The sequence below is a fragment of the Schistocerca nitens genome, chromosome 4 (genome assembly GCF_023898315.1).
Source record: "Schistocerca nitens isolate TAMUIC-IGC-003100 chromosome 4, iqSchNite1.1, whole genome shotgun sequence".
NCBI classification, from domain to species: Eukaryota; Metazoa; Arthropoda; class Insecta; order Orthoptera; family Acrididae; genus Schistocerca; species Schistocerca nitens.
In genome coordinates, this window is record NC_064617.1 from 546,572,747 (window position 1) to 546,594,368 (window position 21,622).

At 42.1% G+C, this 21,622-nt stretch overlaps 1 protein-coding gene across 1 annotated transcript in view; it reads left to right on the forward strand.

The window, feature by feature from the left end:
• Positions 1 to 21,622, forward strand: part of LOC126252611 (Ca(2+)/calmodulin-responsive adenylate cyclase) — a 370,372-nt gene that overhangs the window by 105,709 nt on the left and 243,041 nt on the right. The window contains exon 6 of the mRNA XM_049953514.1: positions 19 to 137. Within this exon, the coding sequence (XP_049809471.1) occupies positions 19 to 137 (119 nt within the window). The remainder of the gene's footprint in view (positions 1 to 18; positions 138 to 21,622) is intronic.

Genomic DNA, 21,622 nt, shown 5'->3' on the forward strand with positions numbered 1-21,622 from the left:
CAACGGTTTCATTTGCAGGAGCGGTTGCTACTGTCGGTGCTGCCACAGCACGTCGCCATGGAGATGAAAGCGGACATCATCTCTCCAGTGGAGGGCCAGTTTCACAAGATTTACATCCAGAAGCACGAGAACGTCAGGTGAGTCCCGTCCACCAAATCAGAGACGTTGATGGTGAGTTACACTTCTAGTGGCACACGCATGTTACGTTGCCGAAACTACTAGGTTCTCAGTATGAAGATGAAGTAACTTACTAACGCGGTATCTGTAATCTGTTGATTGTAATGTTAGGTATGGTACACGGATGTTCATTATCGTCCGTAGCAGTTCTACATCGACGAGTGGCAGACTTTAAGTTTTAATAATGAGGTAGTGCTGGAAAGTAATGCCTCGGATTTCTTTATACTGAAAACTCTTAAAGCTTTCTGAATAAAACAAACATTATTAACATTCTACATAGTTATTCTTCGTGTCTACGTATTTGTAGTCTTCTGGTGCTAGATGGCTACGAATTGTGGCATGTAGCATGGCTTTCTGTAACGTAACTATGTTGGTGAGTGAGAAACAGCATTCTGTAATTGAGTTTCGAATTCAAAGATTTCGTCTAGACATGAAGCACCCTATCCTGCTACACGACAATGCCGGATGACACATGCGCGCTGTGACGTGTCCAACAATCCTACGCCTTGGGTTCTGTGTCATCGATCATCTTCTATACCGTCCCAACTTGACCCCATCTGATTTTCATCTGTTTCCAAAACTTAAAGAACACCTTCGAGGACTCCACTTCGATAGTTACGAAGCGGTGCAAGCAGAGGTGAGGTTCTGGCCCCGTCAGCAAAGGCGAACATTCTACAGGAGGGGCGGCTAAGATTTTGGCTCACGAACCGTGCGCTCGCTGCACACTTCTCTCACTGCCGTGGCACGCTATCAGGGCGATTGGAGGGAGGACAACGGGAAACTGCAAACGCACCCCATTTAAATAGAAGTAGAGTCGCACTACGTACGACCTCGTTTTGTATTTCATATTTCTGAAAAACATGGATCACGAACAAAACAAATTGTCAGATTATTTAATAATTCTTGGCACACTGACGACATAATATAACCTATATTTGGTAAACTTGCTGACAAACGCAGACAATTTGACAGATTTTCGTACTCAAGTTGTCACGTAAAAATATCCTTCACGCATATAAATCGATCGAAAGGTTGCAGGACGTTTGCAACCTCATTATGGAGACGTGGAAACTATCTAAGGAAAGCAGTGTAATCGTACTGGACGTAGGTAACGTAAAACAGTTGGTCATGAAAACGGGGATTACCTTGCAGGACAATCATTTACATTTGCACATGCACAGGGGTCCTTACCACTGAAAGGCAAACATATCGAAATCATATGTAAGCTTGGCAGTATCCTTAAAACGTTTAAGAAAGTATCCTTTCAAGGCCACAATGAATTCTTCACACGTCGCGGTGTCTTTAAGGGCAGTGAACTTTGCGATCTGAACTGTGTTTGTCAGAATGTCTCATACAAAAAGCTATTTCGTTTTTTAATGCAGCCCCATCAAATCAGAAAGAAGTGGTTTCTCGCGTTGCATTGTCTTACTGTGGGCAGCATGCAGTCTCGTTCACTTAAAATGCGAGGTTTTCAGTCCATTCCGGGTGTTCTACTTCTCATTCTTACATTTATTTTCCTTCATAAATTCAAAAGTAGCGAGTTTTAAATCGAAAAAATCGTCCCAGGCGTACCCCTTTACTTAACAACGTACTATGCAGTAATATATAAAGTCTCTATCATCGTCGTACAGTTCCACAGACAAGCAGTATAGCGTGAAATAACCGCAGAAATCAATGTGGGACGTCCGACGAAGGTATCCCTTAGGACAGTGTTGCTAAATTCGGCGTTAATGAGCTGTGGTAGCAGACGACCGACGCGAGTGCCTTTGCTAACAGCACGACATCGCCTGCAATGCCTCTCCTGGGCTCGTGACCGTATCGGTTCGACCCTCGACAACTGGAAAACGGTTGCCTGGTCAGATAAGTCCCGATTTTATGCTTGTACCGCTTCGACACTACCAAAGTGAAGTGTTCGTTTAGTTCCACAAACAGATGAAAATTGGAATGGGCCAATTGGGGACTCCGTGAAGGATGATCGTTGACAGGGAACCCACGGCGGCGGATTGTTGCAGATGTCGTTGCGCTCGTGTGTGGTCTGGCATTGTCATGCTGAAGAAGAGTGTGCTCCACGCGTGGACGAACTCATCTAATTCGAAACTCGATTACAGCACGCTGTTTCTGAGACCACCGACATAGTTACGTTTCACACCGCCGTATTACACGCTACAATTCGGAGCCCTCTAGCGTCAGAGCGTAGACATGAAGAATAAAGATGCATAATCTTGATAAAGTTTGTTTTATTTAAAAAACTGAAGAAGCTTCACATAAAAGAATTCAGAGGCGTTACTTTTCTTTCAGCACGCCCTCGTAAGTGTAAATCATTCCTTGTTAATGTGACAAAGTGTCACGACACGTTAATCAAAATAGTTTTCAGTCCAACTACGACCCTAAAATAAAAAAATTCAAGTAATGCATTTATGATAACTTCTGTAACCGCGTTGTCATTTGATTTCGATACTGTTGATTTATGGCAGAGGGTGTTGTAAATATGACATGTAGAGTTTTATTTTTTATTGGGTTTTCGTTGTGTGGCGGGAATGTGTCACTTGATGGGGGAAGGGGGGAGGGCTGGAGGGAGCAGGGTTACATGCCGTAGGTAATAAATTGTCGTAACTTTGGTTCCCGTCTGGTGGTAGAAGTGCGTTCCATCTGACATGCAGCCGATAAAATTCAATTGCTTGTTTGGTAGAGTGCACGCTGTGACACAGTATTCATATAACAGAATATATTTTCTACTTTCCGTCAGTTCTATGCTCTTCTTTAGTGATCTTTCTCCGTTTTCATGTTTTTCAACATACTAACGTAACTCGCCACACACCGTTGCGTTAAAAGTTTTGAAAACCTGACAGTTGAACTTGACGTGCTAGATGCTGTGGGTTTTGTCTCTGTTAGTGAATGACCACTTCCTTTGGCAGTGATGTCGTCAGGGACAGACAGAGTTCTCTGTTTTGACGATAATGATAAAATTTAAGTTTGCACCAGTAGCCCGCAGGATTAAGAAAAAATCAAAACTCGTATCAAGGTTACACGCTCACTAGCTTAATCCTAATCTCGTTACCCAACCTACATCGCTACTTATTTCCTATTTTGTGTGTGTGTGTGTGTGTGTGTGTGTGTGTGTGTGTGTGTGTGTGTGTGTGTGTGTGTGTGTGTGTGTGTGCGCGCGCGCGCGCGCGCGTGTTTGTGCCCTTTCGAATTTTACACGCAATCCTACTTACGCTCTAGTTAAATAAGTTACGCGTAATACCATATTAACTCTCCGGTTATATTCTGTGAAACTCCAACACCTTACGTCATTACAATTCCGTGCAGATTAAAGATGCTATCCTGTTACAGCTACAGACATACGTATGTTAAACTTAAAAGTTGAACTCTCCATAGGTCGCTCTTTGACACAGTCGAAACGTCTCAGGGTGAAAATAAATGGCACCTATTTTGCTAATGTGGCAACACTCGATAATTCCGTGAAAATAATGGACGAAGTTTCGACAGGACTTCATCAGACGGCTTGCTCGGCGTACAACAGAGGGAGGCGGTTAGCAGCTGTTACGTGCACAGTTTCGAATTCTGGCACCCCGTGTTGAAATTCATTCGTATGTGGTGGTTTTTTTTTTTTTTTTGTTCTCGCGAAAGAAAGTGATGACCTCATTTTTTGTGACATCGTGAAATATAGTTGAATGAATGACAAAAGAAATAAGCTTTTCAAATATTATTACAAGCAAATATTTTCATTACAAAGCTTATATAATCTTACACAATTAACAGTAACTGAAAAACGTATAAATTTTAGTATTTCAATATATGCTTTGATTTTTTTTTTAAATTTTTGACGATGGTGGTAGTGTTGTAGTTGTTTACGGTCTGAAGACTGGTAATGCAGCTCACCACACTAGTCTATCTTGTGGAAGCATCCTCGTCTCTGTCTACTAGTTACAAACGACAAAACTACATCCATTTGGACCCCTCGTTGTAGTGATGTTGTGCCCTGTAGATCTTTTCTGCCCATTTAGATTCAGTACCTCTCTACTATCAGTTACTTGAATTACATACAGGGTGTCCAGAAAAGGACTCCCTGATTTCAAAATTAATTATCTCGAAAACAAAGATCGATAGAGGAATGCAGTAAATGGTATGTTTATTGTGAAAGCTGTAAGTAGTTTATACAGCAGTTTGAAATAATAGTTACAAAAGCTGCTAACAGATGGTGCTGTAATCGCCATACGTAATGCCTAGTATAAATAGTGATCCGAAGCCCAGAGCGATCAGTTCCACTATTGAAACGTGAAAGGAGGTTAGCGTACCGAAGGAAGAGAGTAAAACCATGTACTCTATTTAACAACGCGTTTTTCTGGTGCTAGAGTACCACAGGTTAGAAGAGAGTCCTACGGCAACAAGGCGAAGTTTTCAAGCACGATTTAATGTTCCAAAAGAACCCGATGCGAAAACTATTCGTACGCTCTTCGCAAAATTTCAACGAACTTGCAGCGTAACTGATGATCTAGTGGGGCATGTTGGCCGCAAGCAAACCGCAGTTACGCCTGAAAATATCGCCACAGTTTCTGGAATTATTCAGCGAAATCCAATGTCATCCGTCCGTAGAATTGCATCTGAGACTGGTTTGAAGCGTTCCAGCACGCAGAAAATACTGAGAAAGAGCCTACACATGTTTCCATTCAAAATTCAAGCGCACCAGGCCATACCCATACGAGCTGTGCAACAAAGGGTTGCCTTTGCTAATCAGACGCTCACAATGATTGATAGTGAAGGATTTGATGTTGGCTGCATCTGGTTTACAGATGAAGCACACATCGACCAGAATGGATACGTGAATAAGCAGAACTGGCGATTTTGGGGTTCCGAAAAACCATATTGGTGTGAAGCGAAACCCCTGTATTCTCCTAAAGTTACTGTGTGGGCTGCAGTATGCAGCAGAGCCATTATTGGCCCTTTTTTCATTCGAGAAACGGTCACCGGTGCACGTTACGTTGCAATTTTGGAACAATTTGTCGCCACACAGCAAACGTTAGAGGATCGACCAGGTACTGAATGGTTTATGCGAGATGGAGCCCGACCACATCGGACTGAACAAGTGTTTCGCTTTCTTCAGGAATAGTTCGGGAATCGAGTCATTGCTTTGGAATATCCCAAATTTACTGGTGCAGGCATGGATTGGCCTCCATATTCGCCGGATTTGACTCCCTGTGACCATTTTTTGTGGGGCACAGTGAAAGACATGGTCTACCCGAAGCATCCCGCCACGCTGGACGAGCTTGAATCGGCAATCTCTGTGGTATGTGAATCCATTTCGGTTGAGACACTACGAAATGTGATGGCGAATTTCATTCTTCGTTTGCGCCACCTCTGTAGTGCCAATGGTGAACATTTTGAAAACATTGTGATGTGATTGTTTGCAAAGATTGTTTTCATACGATTATTTCACTTATGTATGTTGATATGAGCTATACAGCGTACAGCGCCATCTGTTAGCAGCTTTTGTAACTATTATTTCAAACTGCTGTATAAACTTCTTACAGCTTTCACAATAAACATACCGCATTCCTCTATCGATCTTTGTTTTCGAGATATTTAATTTTGAAATCAGGGAGTCCTTTTCTGGACACCGTGTATATCATAGCCTAGATACATTGTGAGAAGCCCTGAATTTAATTAACAATACTCCAAAGGATCAGTGTATCAATGTATAGCAACCTGCGTGCAGGAATATAATATCGTTTCATATTATACTGAGAAAGAATTGAGAAATGGCCAAGAGCAAGGTGAATAGCGGAATAAAACATATTTGTATGAGAGGCTTATAGAAAGTCACTCATTGCTAAAAGCGCGAACAGCTTAGAGTCGTATGTTGGAATGTTGGGACTAGCCTTGTATGCGGTGCTGTTATTTCATAAGTAACACATGTAACCAAACAGAATACAGACATCTTAAAATAATATTGACAGCAGGTACCAAATGGCAAAGCAATAAATGCTAGGGAAGAAATGCAAAGACGTAGAAGCCTGCATGACTGTAGGAAAGATAGTTCAGTTTGGATTCCAGACAGATATTGACCCCAAAACTTAGATGATGGACTGAACAAAGGGAAACCTATGTTTGTATCACTTGTGCACATATATAGAAAGCTTTGGCATTGTTTAATGCAATACACTCTTATAAACTCTGAAGGCAGCAGGGATAAAATACAAGGAGCGGTAAGATATCTACATATTGTACAGAAACGAGATTGCCGTTCGAAGGATCAAAGGACACAATATGGAGACAGCTGAGAAAGGAGTGAGACAGAGCTGTAACTATTCTGAATTCACACAAGCCGTCTCGCAGAAACAGCGGCGTGAAGCTTTGCGTTATCGTTACGTGGGTTCCAAAGCCATTTCATGATTGAAGAAATGCGTAAGCATCCGGCGCCTGGCTCATCGGAGTGAAAATGCTTCACCGAGCCTGTTCGGCAGCCGAAGTACAACCCTCGGCACCAGGACACAGTCTGTCTTGCCTCTTGTCGCATGGCCGGTGTAGGAAAAATGGTCCGTGAGGCCAGAGACCTCTACCGGCGCTTTGGTCGGCGTCTGGCAGTTCTGTATAGCGCGGCATCTGATCTGTAGCAGTCTTCTATAACACGTTTCGAAAGCTTCTGTTTCTTCTGGTCTAAACTTTTTATCGTCCACGATTCACTCTACACAGGGCTACACCCCAGACAAATATCTCCAGTACAGACTTCCTAACATTTAACTTTCTATTAGATGTTAACAGATTTCTCTTTTCCAGAAACTCACTTCTTGCTACGGCTCAGGTGCATTTTATATCCTGACTGATTCGGCCTTTGCCACTTATTTTGGTTCCCAAGTAACAAAACTCGTTTACTACTTTCAGTGTATCATTTCCTAACCCACTTCTCTCGGCATCGTCTGATTTAATTTGACTGCATTCCATTGCCTTTGTTTACTTTTGTTATTGATCGGCCTTACAAGACACTTCATTACGTTCAGCTACTTTTCAAAGTCATTTGCCGTCTCTGCCAGAGTTACAATGGCATAAGCAAAACGGAAAGAGCGTATCATCGGCTTATGCCTTTTCTGCCAGCAGCCCATATTACATGCAAGTTTCGCGGGCAGCCTACTTTCATGATGACGACACTCGAGGGCTCCCACGCTATATACATCCAACAGACGGCGACCGAAGCGACGGCAGAGGTCGCTGGCTCACGGACCTTCTTTTTACTTGTGTCAGTTCTGGACTTTGTTTTTAATTGCAATACACCAGCCCTGATTATATTTCTTCATGCTAGAACCTCAGTATGAGACTGTCCTTTAGGGAATTTAACTTGAAAGTGAGCCTTTGTAGTGCTTTGTGTCATTAATAGTTAGTAACAGTTTCCAGCAGAGTTTGCTCTCGTTCTAGAGACCTTTTGTCTTAAGATCATATTTATGTTCATTTTCTAGCACTGACTCTATGCCACAGGAATTGTTTAGGATTATCTTCAGTTTAGACTTATTCGTTTGATCACTATTATTGGGTACTCTGCTTCAAGTACTGTTTGTGTTCAAACGAGGAGTTTATTTTGGTCCTGACTGTGTTACCACTTGTTTCCAAGAAGGAGAATTGTGTCCTGTTAATTCAAATAAAATTAGTGTACACCTGCGACTTCCCTTTTTGACTCCCTGTGGCGGATACTTTATAATATTTTTATTTCTTCTCCCTGAACTTTAACTCCCTTTCCAATTATCTCTTTCGTGTCGTTTAATCCATTCTCAGCGTACAGATTGACTAGAATAGCTACAGCCCTGTCTCTCTCCTTCCTCAGCTGTCTCAGTATTCTAACGGCAGTCTGGTTCCTGTACAATATGTAGATAACGTACCGCTCCTTGTGTTTTGCCCCTGCTGCCTTCTGAGGTTACAAGTGTGTATACACCAAACAATGCCAAAAACTGTTTATATACACACAAGTGATACAAACTTAGGTTTGCCTTTCTTCAGTCCTTCTTAATAGAAATCTTTGTGTCCAATATCTCTGTGGAATCCAAACTGATCTATTTTTTCGTTTGTATAGTCCTTCTGTATTATTCTTCATCCTCTCAGACTTCCCTTCTTCTCCACAGCTACCGTAATGTTTCTACAAGCGGCATCTATCTTTCCTGTAGTCGTGCATGCTTCTACTCTGATTGCTTGTATTCGTCTGCATTTCTCCCCTAGCCATTATTGCTTTGCCATTTGGTACTTATTGTAAATCATGTTTTTAGATGTCTGTATTCTGTTTGGTAAAGTACGTTACTTTTGAAGTAACAGCACCGCATACAAGGCTCATCCCAACATTCCAACACATGCCATTAAGCTTTTCGCACTTTGGGTAATAAATGATTTTCAGTAAGCCTCGCATACAAACACGTTTTATTCCTCTATTCACCTGTTTCTTAATTCTTTTTCATTGTAATATGATACGGTTTTATATTCCTGCATTCACTTTACTATACACAGATGCATTGACCCTTCTTCAGGGTAATGTTAATTAAACGAGTGTTGTAATACAATTGTCTCTAAAAAAAAAAATGGTTCAAATGGCTCTGAGCACTATGGGACTCAACTGCTATGGTCATAAGTCCCCTAGAACTTAGAACTACTTAAACCTAACTAACCTAAGGACAGCACACAACACCCAGCCATCACGAGGCAGAGAAAATCCCTGACCCCGCCGGGAATCGAACCCGGGAACCCGGGCGTGGGAAGCGAGAACGCTACCGCACGACCACGAGATGCGGGCACAATTGTCTCTCAGTGTTGGTTTTTATGTATTCTATATACGCTTTTAACATACCGAATATTCTAACTACGACTAGTTCAAAATCTAAAATGTGTAATAATATGCCACTGGGGTACCTTACTTTAGGACTGGACGTAGTGTGACATTCTTGAAGCTATTGTCTGGAGTGTAGCTTTTGAAATATGTTGTTTCAGAAGAAAGTTGAACATTAGATGTATAGATTGAATAGTTAATGAGGTGTTACTGAATCGAACTGGAGAGCAAAACGTGACTCAAAGAAAGGGTTGGTTGATAGAATACGTTCTGAGGAATTAAGGAATTGACAATTTCGTATTGGAGGGAAGTTTAGGAGGCAAAAATGTTAGCAGGAGACAAAATGTTCAAATGTGTGTGAAAAGTTATTGGACTTAACTGCTAAGGTCATCAGTCCCTAAGCTTACACACTACTTAACCTAAATTATCCTAAGGACAAACACACACACCCATGCCCGAGGGAGGACTCGAACCTCCGCCGGGACCAGCCGCACAGTCCTTGACTGCAGCGCCCAGACCGCCCGGCTAATCGCGCGCGGCAGCGGGAGACAACGGCATGAGTTCAGTAAGGAGATCAAATGGATGTAGACGGCAGTACTTACACAAAGATGGACTAGCGTGGAGAGCTGCATCAAACTACTCTTCGGGATGAAGACTACTACAGCTACCCTTATTTTACAATGTAATAAAAATGTTGAAAAAGAAGGGGGAAATGTGTGTATAGTTTTTCGTTTCATTATAGTCATAGCTTTCTCTTTCATTGTACGATCCCGATGATGGATATGTGTTTCCCTAACTAGTATGCGAATAAAGGTAAAAGGAAAAGCGGTGGCTTTTGGTGGATATTTCTTCCCTACAAAGTGGATTATACAGCTTAGGATCCAACGCAAGTATCTGCCAGGTGGCATCAAGATACGCTATTGGTGTTTCGTTGGAGTGTTATATGGCCTGAGGATGCCTAAAATTTTTATGCAGGTATGTTTATTTCCTTTATTTTCTCATATTGTAGTATCCGTTGGTTCATCACAATGAGGCGACAGGCGGAGCCGAAAAAAATCTTGTTGCTTCGGACGGGAACATAGCTATGCGAAGTGATGACATGCCTATGTCGAGATATCGACTGCTTCAGTTTATTGGACGCTCACAAAAAATGGTTCAAATGGCTCTGAGCACTATGAGACTCAACATCTGAGGTCAGGAGTCCCCTAGAACTTAGAACTAATTAAACCTAACTAACCTAAGGACATCATACACATCCATGGCCGAGGCAGGATTCTAACCTGCGACCGTAGCGGTCGCCCGGTTCCAGACTGAAGCGCCTAGAACCGCTTGGTCACACCGGCCGGCGACGCTCACAAGTAGTGATGATAATTACAACGATATTTTTCATCTAAGTGTATTTTATTTCTTTACTCTGTGCAGACTTTATGATAATGTATGACAGTTGAAATGTGGGTGGCGGAACAGATGTCATATCCGGATCCAGGCGTTTGGAGGCTTTGCACGCCATTTACCTCATCCGAACACAGGCACTGGCCGTCTCGAAGCTTCGACCAGAGGAGTAGCCCGTGATAAGTTGAATCCTGGAGTCGGTTGATGAAGCGCGAACGTATGACAGGGCTCGAATTCTGTCTGGCATACAGCTTTACCCTATCACACATAATCTGTTTTGCTTTTCGCTGTACGTTTTCTGGGAGCGACGAGACTCTGATCTTGTTGAAGCCGAGCAGAAGCAGCATGTTGTCACTTTTTTTGTTGCTGAGACTTAGGTAAAGTGGCTCTCAACACTGTTTGCTTACTATGTTACCACGTCATTTGCCTAAACAGGCTACTCAGAAATTAAGCAGGATACATTCAAAACCGAATTTCTTTGATTCTGATCTGGTTCCGTAGAGTTATACTACAAGTCACTAAACATAACCATTGCAAAGCTGCATTTTGTGTAACGAAAAAATGAGTATTTTGTGTTACACATTTATGCCGCAACCACATTACTTCGTATTTAATTTATTGCGTTGTTAAGACCTCGGAGCGTTTTGCCAGGATTCTATTGCGTCGCTAAGAGGCGCTCCGACGTTTCGTGGGCGGTAATGTGTCCGATTAGAGAATTCTTAGCCTCTTCCGCCAAAAATATTTTTGTTTTCAAGTTGCATAGGTTTTTTTTCTTTTAGTACTTTTACTAAACAGTTGACTTATTCGTTGAATAACAGTGAACGGAAAACATTCCAATTCCAGCACTGTTTTGTGTTTTGATAACATTCCTTTAGTCTTCCTCTGAAAAGTGTCACTGTGTCATCTGCTTCATCCGGGTTTGATTTACGTAGTCATTACACATTAAATGTCTCTGGACTGATACTTTTGGATACTTGACGATTGTGACTCATTCACAAAGGAATTAAACAACATTAGCTGCCAGTGGGAACTGATTTATATCAGTGGTCCAATTTGCAAATTCGTGCCAGACTGCCATTGGAACCCATGTCTCATGCTTACTAGGCAGATGCGCTAACTACTGCGCCATCTGGACACAGTGGTCACCACAACCTCACGGACTACCCTAGCAGCCTTTCGTCAGACCTAAATTCTCAGCTTATACAACACATACTGATGTAGTGCCCCTGCTCATTACGTAAGTTGAGAATTTAGGCCTGACCAGGAGGCGTGCTATGGGAGTCGGTGCGGTTGTGGTGACTACTGTGTCCAGATGGCGTAGTGGCCGGCGCAACCGCCAGTAAGTGGGAGACCCAGCTTCGAATCCCGATCCGGCACAAATTTTCAACTTTCCCCATTGATATAAATAAATGCCCACTGACAGCTAATGTGCGTAATTCTTTAGTGTCTCGATTCATAGTGGTTGTAGGGTGAAAATTTTTCTCTTCTTTTGGACACGTCAGAAAGAACAGACACTGCATATATCATTCTCGAGTGTATGCTGTCGTCGTAATTCTTACAGTTGGTTTGGATACCTCTAGAGATTTGAGACTTTTGTCACGGATACACAAACGAATCTTGTATCGACAATTAATTCTGTTTGACTGGGTGTTGTGTGATGTCCTTCGGTTAGTTAGGTTTAAGTAGTTCTAAGTTCTAGGGGCTGATGACCACAGCAGTTAAGTCCCATAGTGCTTAGAGCCATTTGAACCATTTTTCTGTTTGACATCAATAAGACGTCAAATGGGTATTCCTAAATACATCATCTGATTTATCGGATATGTACTCGCACCTTACAATGCTTCCTGAGTGGTTAAAGTAAAAGAAAAAAGGAAAAGGCGACGCAAAAGTCAGAAAAGAGGCTCCAGGAATGAGTTGTTTTAATCAGAGTTTAATTTTTTTCCCGAACGTTGTCCACTGATCTCGGAGAGCATAAAATACCCAAGTTAAAAAGATTATAAGGGAACGAAATTACACTATTTACCTGTTTATGGATTGTATTTATTAAACGTATGAGTTTAGTTGCCAATGACGTAATGTATTTTGCGTGAAGCACTGGATAAGAACTTCTTAATGCTATTACACACACACACACACACACACACACACACACACACACACACACACACACATGCACGCGCGCACGCGAGCGCGCGCTGACGGAGGTTTATACAGAAAATGATAAATTAGTTAAAACTTCTTTGTGTAATACAACATCCGACGTCATAAGAACAGTGACCAGTTGGCAAGGACACCCAATGTTTTAAACTAGTGAGTTACCAGCACAAATTTTGTTCGCTTACGAAGGAAAAAATGTAGCGTGAAACACGGCAAGCCATGTGAAAACCACTTTGAACCTTCTCCATTTGACTTCGTCAGTGAAGTGACACTAATCGTGTGGAATTTACATAGGATGATACTTTTCATTCCACTCGTTTAACTGTAACATTTTGCTGTTCACGAAGAATTTATTTTGGACTTATCGCCTAACTCAACCTTAAAAATTATCCGTGTTGGTAATATTGTACGTTGAATACCTATTGTACGTTCCCAGCAAGATCTCTGTACCTGTTCACTCGTCCATGTGTTCTCGAAGTAAAGTGAAAAATGGTTTCCATGGCGAGCGGCACACCAGCAGCTGTGCGGCGATGTCGATGGTTCGGCCAGCCATACAGGCGGCGCAAAACTCTGGGGAAATTAGCGCTTGTTAACGGCGGCGGGGGCGGGAGCGGGGGCGGTGGTGGTAGCGCGGTCGCGGCGGCACACGCCCTTCCTGTCTGGCGAGCGGGGGCGCTAAGGAGAATCTAAAGACCACCGTCTTCTTAAATGCAGCTGGAAAAAACAGCTAACCTGAAAAACTGTCATGGGGAATGTAAGGGCATTTACACCATAGTTTAGCCACTTGAATGCCTTATTTTAGAATCGGGAAATTAATGGAAACAAAATTCATATTCTTTGTGATTCAGGAAACTATAGACAAACATCGGGGACGATAAGTCGCATGAAGAGGATTTTTCGTGTACCCTTAATGTACACTGCCTTATAAAGTGAAGCATCTAGAAGGAAACGGAATGAAACTTCAGGGGTTGTCGTTATTTAAGTGATTACAAAATCGAGTCAAATTTACGAAGAACTTGGCAGTAAGAGCCCACTTATCAGTATGACGTTGCACTCCATATGTCCTGGATGCTTTTTGGTTTTGGTTTGGTTTTATTTGGTTGTGAAGGGGTGTCATAAAGCCATTGTGTGCTCTTCTGAGGCAAGCTGGCCCAGAAGTGCTGTAACTTGTCCTTGATATCCTGGATGCTGGCACTGGGACAGGGATGATGATGAAGCTGGTCCCACGCATATTCTATCGGGGGCAGAAATGGGGATCTTCCTGGCCACAGTAGTACTTCAACATCACTCTGAAAGTTCACAGACAAACGCGCCATGTTCGGCGAGCATTGCACTGCTGAAAAATGGCACCACGGTATTGTCGTACTATAGGTAATAAGTGAGGACGCAGGATGTACGTGAGGTGCCGTTGTGCCGTCAGAGTTCCCCCATTAACTACCAGCCGTCCACAAACCATGACGCCTGGAGTAACACAACTGTGCCTCTCCAAACCACTGGAAGAATGGGGTGTCTCCCAAGGTCGTCGCCATACTCGCCGACGATGATCGCCCAGGGGAGTGCAGAACCGCGATTCGTGGTTGAACACGATGCGGCGCCATTCATCGGCAGTTCATGCTCCCTGGTCACGGCACCACTCGCGGTTTTACAGAAAGGACGTAAATGTCAAGCCTTCTTTGTTACCTCGTTTAGATCTCGTGTATTTCAAACCGACTGCCGGTAGAGCAGACTGTACGTACTGCTAAAAACCCACCCCCGTATCAGATGGAACAAGGTGGATAAAACAACAATAAAGGAACAGTAATGCTTTATCAAGACGCAGTTACTGTTCTTGGCGTTAGTGAAACGTGGGTGGATCCAACCTACGAGACAGGCGAAAGAAAATTCCTAAATCTCTATCAACAAACATGTTAGGGTGTTAATGACAGCCTATGGACGGGGCAGTTATTCACTAGTCCAGCTGCAGGTAGTCTCTGACCAATGGTTTAGGACGACACTGAATGTTGCAGGAAGTTCATTACTTGTGCTCGGAGAGCCAATCCAGATGTGAAGGGTTACTGTGATGTGCTTGGTGCACAATACGGCGACCCTCCCTTATGGTGGGGAGATATGGTCAGTCGGAACCTCGACGAGGAATACGCCAGCCCTCTCGTTCTCACGCAGACCAACAGCGGTCACTGTTACATCGTCAAACCCACAAACCTGCATATAACGTAGTCGACCAGCTGACCTTTAGACAGCCACAGTGAGGCTCCTGTCAAACTGCCAGTAGACTATAATTACGCCTGGCACTAGCACACAGTATATCTGTGTCCTTCGCAGTGATCAGTAAACATTTGACGCTGTTCGTTTCCGTTATATGCCCGATCATACCAGGTAACAACGCTGAACAAGCGCAACTCTAATGCACTGGCCATTCTATCTGTCACAGAGAATTGCAAATTTAATCATTTACATACCTGCCCAAGATCCTTACATATACGAAGTTACATTGACATCCAGCCATGTATTCTTGGTGCTTATCTATTTTTGTTAGGCAGCATATATATTACTTTTACCCTATCGTTTATGGATTATACAAATAAGCTGTTTCTACGGTGTTGGCAATGAACAACAAGTGTACGCAAAACTCTGTCATATAAAAGGCATTTTAGATTAAATGCATAACAAGTATTTACAAAGTACATCTAACCAAGCTTGTTCACAGGTTGCAACTTCGCGACAGCGACTGTACAACACTAGCTGGATTCATGGGTTATGTTTCATCTCGTGAAACAAGATTTATTCAAGTAATCAGTTTGGCTCTTGTGTAAATTTGAGTAATATACACCACATTTTAGACTTGCGTCGTGGGCTTCATTCAGTGATGACGCATGCAACCTACACAACACAAGTTTTATTTGAAGGCAAATACGTCTGTATCTGCATTCCAAAGTCATTTTGTAGTGTGTGACGAAAGCATACGCGTCTACCATGCCAAGGAAAGTGGGAGAGGCTGTGTCAACAGCGCAGTCTATGTATAGACGTTTTAATCATTACAGAATTCTCACCAATTTCTAGCAAAGACTGTCTGAGACTCTACGAAACTACAAATTTAATATGCCGAGGGTGACGGGGAAATCTGTGACTTTAACAGCCACATTATATCGTGAGATTTTTTGATTATTTAGAAGGAGCTATATGCCTACACGAAGTTGTTTCATACTGTTCTTTCCCTTCTCTTATTCGCATTCGGGAGAACGACTGTTCGAACCCGCGTCCGGCCGTCCTGACTGGTTTTCCGTGATTTTCCTAAATCGCCTCAGGCAAATGCCGGGATTGTTCCTTTGAAATGGCACGGCCGACTTCCTTCCCCATTCTTCTGTAATCCTCGCTTTTTGGTCCCCTTCCCCAAACCGACCCTTCTCTTATCGTCATTGATGACTAGGTGTTGTATGATGTCCTTAGGTTAGTTAGGTTTAAGTAGTTCTTCTAGGGGACTGATGACCATAGCTGTTAAGTTCCATAGTGCTCAGAGTCATTTTCTTATCGTCATTCACTACTCTGCTATGTACGTACATGTCTGCAAGCCATTTCAGGATGCGTGACAGAGCTCAAGTCGTTAAACCTCATATGAGTTCCAGTTCAACAGTCATGGTCTTCTCGCGATATGTACAGTATGTAAGAGCAACGCAGCCTCAGTAAGTCGAAATAAAGACGTCATTCCACTAAGCTGTTATTTTAAATAAATACCTTACTAACCAGTAGTTACTTTCGAGCGCGTGCTCTTTTTCAGCCACCAAGATGGATCATCCTCGTTAATATATATATAAAAAAAAACACATCCCATGCACAGTTATAATGGCACACTCCCCATTGCACAAAACGGTGGAGGAAGAAGTACTCAGATACCACTCATGCACAGTTGTTGGCATTGCGTTCTTGATTGTTTTTTTTGTGTGTGTGTGTGTGTGTGTGTGTGTGTGTGTGTGTGTGTGTGTGTGTGTGTGTGTGTTTGAAGGACTAATCTAATTGGTGATGACGTGGTTTGGTAAAATATGAGAGAGAAAAATAGTTTTCTCCAAAATTTCGACCTTACAAAAAAAGAAAGAAGAAAAAAAAACCGCAGTTACCTTCCGTGAATACTTACAAGAATAATGCTATGAAAATGAAAAGGACAGAAGTGTAATTACTGTACAAGACTTGGAAACCGAATCCGTTGCGGGCAACCCGATAGGTACAAATAATGGAAAATGTCAGAAATTAGGAAAAAGTTCGAAAAGTGACACGTCACAAGAATGCTGTCTCTTGGAGTTGAAGCGACGACTTGGTGCGTAATTGCGAATTATTGAAGTAATGATGCTATTTTGCAATACTCGTAAAATGTAGAAACAGCGCAAAATACGATGTCTAATCTCGTTTTTATATGCACGCTTAACAAAAGCTAAAGAAATTATTAAAATCAGTAACTTTTGTTGTATAACAGGATACACTTCAGTAATGGGAAAGAAAGTTCAGTGAGGTCCACGTAAAGTATCCGTCAGCGTAAAAATAACGGTGATGTAGTTCTCTGGAACTAGCAGTATGTTTCAAGGCAACTTCGGCACAACACAGTTGACTCAGCCAGCGCCCGCAGTATGGCTACCTGGCAACCCACGAACCTGCACTGCGTTTTGACCATGCCACATTTTGCTTGTTCTTCCATCCTGTAGCAAAACAGACATTCGAAACTCACACTGAAGTTGAAGAGCTAAAAATAGGAACTGTGTCAAAACGTTTATTCCACTGCTAAACTAGTATTGCATTTATCACGGCCAAAGCTGGGCCAAAGATAGGCATGAACACCAGTCGCAGAAAAAACGTAATGACCCGTATTTTAAGTCTGTTGTACGTTCTGTGCTTGAAGACAGCGACAAGAGTACTCAGCAAACCATGAAGGCGGTTTATCAGATTCAGCTCCCTTAATGTTCGGCTTTGTTAAGAGTTCAGAGAGGGGAATCTAGATATTTAACGGCTGAAGCAGCTACGCGAGAAGCTATGCAGGGTCATCCAGAGGGGCTTAGCGAGCAAGCGCCCACACGTCTTCGCCTGTACACAGATGGAACTTTTGTTACAAACGAATGAGATGGAAATTCCACCGAATCATACTTACGTACAATTACACACACACACATCACAGCACGCATAGCTACATCAGATTATTTTCTATTTTATGGAAGAAACCGGGAGATACTGACAGGTTTCAGATAGATTATATAATGGTAAGACAGAGATTTAGGAACCAGGTTTTAAATTGTAAGACATTTCCAGGGGCAGATGTGGACTCTGACCACAATCTATTGGTTATGAACTGTAGATTAAAACTGAAGAAACTGCAAAAGGGTAGGAATTTAAGGAGATGGGACCTGGATAAACTGAAAGAACCAGAGGTTGTACAGAGTTTCAGGGAGAGCATAAGGGAACAATTGACAGGAATGGGGGAAAGAAATTCAGTAGAAGAAGAATGGGTAGCTTTGAGGGATGAAATACTGAAGGCAGCAGTGGATAAAGTAGGTAAAAAGACGAGGGCTACTAGAAATCCTTGGATAACAGAAGAAATATTGAACTTAATGGATGAAAAGAGAAAATATAAAAATGCAGTAAATGAAGCAGGCAAAAAGGAATACAAACGTCTCAAAAATGAGATCGACAGGAAGTGCAAAATGGCTAAGCAGGGATGGCTAGAGGACAAATGTAAGGATGTAGAGGCTTATCTCACCAGGGGTAAGATAGATACCGCCTACAGGAAAATTAAAGAGACCTTTGGAGGAAAGAGAACCACTTGTATGAATGTCAAGAGCTTTGATGGAAACCCAGTTCTAAGCAAAGAAGGGAAAGCAGAAAGGTTGAAGGAGTATATAGAGGGTCTATACAAGGGCGATGTACTTGAGGACAATATTATGGAAATGGAAGAGGATGTAGATGAAAATGAAATGGGAGATACGATACTGCGTGAAGAGTTTGACAGAGCACTGAAAGACCTGAGTCGAAACAAGGCCCCGGGAGTAGACAACATTCCATTAGAACTACTGATGGCCTTGGGAGAGCCAGTCCTGACAAAACTCTACCATCTGGTGAGCAAGATGTATGAGACAGGCGAAATTCCCTCAGACTTCAAGAAGAATATAATTCCAATCCCAAAGAAGGCAGGTGCTGACAGATGTGAAAATTACCGAACAATCAGTTTAATAAGTCACAGCTGCAAAATAATAATGCGAATTCTTTAAAGACGAATGGAAAAACTAGTAGAAGCCGACCTAGGGGAAGATCAGTTTGGATTCCGTAGAAATATTGGAACACGTGAGGAAATACGGACGCTACGACTTATCTTAAGAGCTAGATTAAGGAAAGGCAAACCTACGTTTCTAGCATTTGTAGACTTAGAGAAACCTATTGACAATGTTGACTGGAATACTCTCTTTCAAATTCTGAAGGTGGCAGGGGTAAAATACAGGGAGCGAAAGGCTATTTACAATTTGTACAGAAACCAGATGGCAGTTGTAAGAGTCGAGGGACATGAAAGGGAAGCGGTGGTTGGGAAGGGAGTGAGACAGGGTTGTAGCCTCTCCCCGATGTTATTCAATTTGTATATTGAGCAAGCAGTAAAGGAAACAAAAGAAAAATTCGGAGTAGGTATTAAAATCCATGGAGAAGAAATAAAAACTTTGAGGTTCGCCGATGACATTGTAATTGTGTCAGAGACAGCAAAGGACTTGGAAGAGCAGTTGAACGGAATGGCCAGTGTCTTGAAAGGAGGGTATAAGATGAACATCAACAAAAGCAAAACGAGGATAATGGAATGTAGTCGAATTAAGTCTGGGGATGCTGAGGGAATTAGATTAGGAAATGAGACACGTAAAGTAGTAAAGGAGTTTTGGTATTTGTGGAGCAAGATAACTGATGATGGTCGAAGTAGAGAGGATATAAAATGTAGACTGGCAATGGCAAGGAAAGCGTTTCTGAAGAAGAGAAATTTGTTAACATTGAATATAGATTTAAGTGTTAGGAAGTCGTTTCTGAAAGTATTTGTATAGAGCATAGCCATGTATGGAAGTGAAATATGGCGTTTGAAATGTGGTGCTACAGAAGAATGCTGAAGATTAGATGAGTAGATCACATAACTAATGAGGAGGTATTGAATAGGATTGGGGAGAAGAGAAGCTTGTGGCACAACCTGACTAGAAGAAGGGATCGGTTGGTAGGACATGTTCTGAGGCATTAAGGGATCACCAATTTAGTATTGGAGGGCAGCGTGGAGGGTAAAAATCGTAGAGGGAGACCAAGACATGAATAAACTAAGCAGATTCAGAAGGATGTAGGTTGAAGTAGTTACTGGGAGACGAAGAAGCTTGCACAGGATAGAGTAGCATGGAGAGCTGCATCAAACCAGTCTCAGGACTGAAGACCACAACAACAACACATTATTTTCTGAACTTCTACAACTTAGTAATAAAAATATACAGACTATACAGCATATGTCTTAGATTAGAAATAGAAGGTTAATGGTAAATGCGATTCCTTATGAAACTCTTTCTATTAATGTTGGCTGATAGACTAACCATTATACTGAATTGTAATGTAATGCAATGCAATGCATGTCAATAGGACGGAGTGGCATGATGGAGAAGGTATAGTAGCGGCAGCAAATAGGAAGCAAGCTAAAAGAAGTGATGGGGATAATGCAATGCTATAATGCAATGCTATAAACTAGGAGTGAGCTTATTTATACATTCGAAAGAATGAGGAACTCTCTTTCCAAGACGACAGTTTCAAATCATTGTGTATTTTGATTTGTCGATAGCAAACGGACATGTACTGCGACTGCTGGGACTTTATTTCGCGAGTACAGTTCACATCGCGACTCAGGATTTTCTGATAGATTGTACAGAAACTTAAAAACTATCATATGGAAGTGTGTTCATACATATTGTGGAATTAAGTTTTTTTTCCCTAGTGTTACTGGAATAACTAGTGCCTCTACAGCAGAGCTACGTATTAATGAATAAACCATTGATGTTCAAAGATATTCCTTGGGTCGCTTAGCTCATTTGGCATAATCAACTGAACTATATTCAGTTATTTATATGGCATTTAACAGGTCTGCAAAGAACTCACGTACTTGTATTTTTATATAGTACCTGCTTTGCAACGGTGTATAGACTACAACTGTTGGGCCAAAATCAATTCAGATAACACAGATCGTGCATTTAGACTCACTTCCCAAGATACGTATATCAAAACAGAATGGAAGCTGTTTCATCATCGGTGTTAATATGAGTTGTTCAATATCATGTTGACTTTCCGATGGCGTTGTTTAGCTGTTGGAGGCGAAAGAGGGGCGGGGGGCTAACCAACCTTATCCGAAGGTCGCATCACCGTCAACAAGCATTTCAAAGAAAATTTTAATTTAATTCTGTACGCTGGTGAATAGTCTAATAATGAGGAACTGTAGATCAGTACTTCTCCTTCATTCGCAGCCGCATAAAACTGTACATTTCTTCCGTCACCATGATTCGAACCAGATAATTCCAAGACAACCGCCACTGTACTGTCACCCGTTGGGAACTTCATTTATATCTACATGTAAACTCAGAAACTACGTTGTGCTGTGTGGCCGAAGTTACTCCATGTACCACTCTTACTTGTTACTTCCTTGTTCCAGTCGTGATTTTTGCGCAGGAAGGATCGTCGACTGTAGGCCTTCGTGTCAACTCCAGTCTCTGTAGCTTCACCTCTATGGACTTAGTGAAATATACGTAGGAGCCAGCAATATATCGGTTGGCTGTCGTAGGAACGAACGCGCTCTGTTTTTTAACAGTAAACCACACCATGATACACGGCGCCTCTCTTTGCAGCGTCTGCCACTGGACTCTGATTTTCTTAAGCATCCATGTGACGCACTTGCGCTTAGAAGACGAACCTGTGACGTAAGAAGTTGCTGTTCTTAATATTTTTTGTATTTTCACTATAGGTTCTATCTGATAAAGGTCTCAAACTTAAGAGCAGTACTCAAGTAACAGTCGAACAAGAGTATTGTAAACTACCTCTTTCGTAGGTGTACTTTCTGAGGTATCTGCA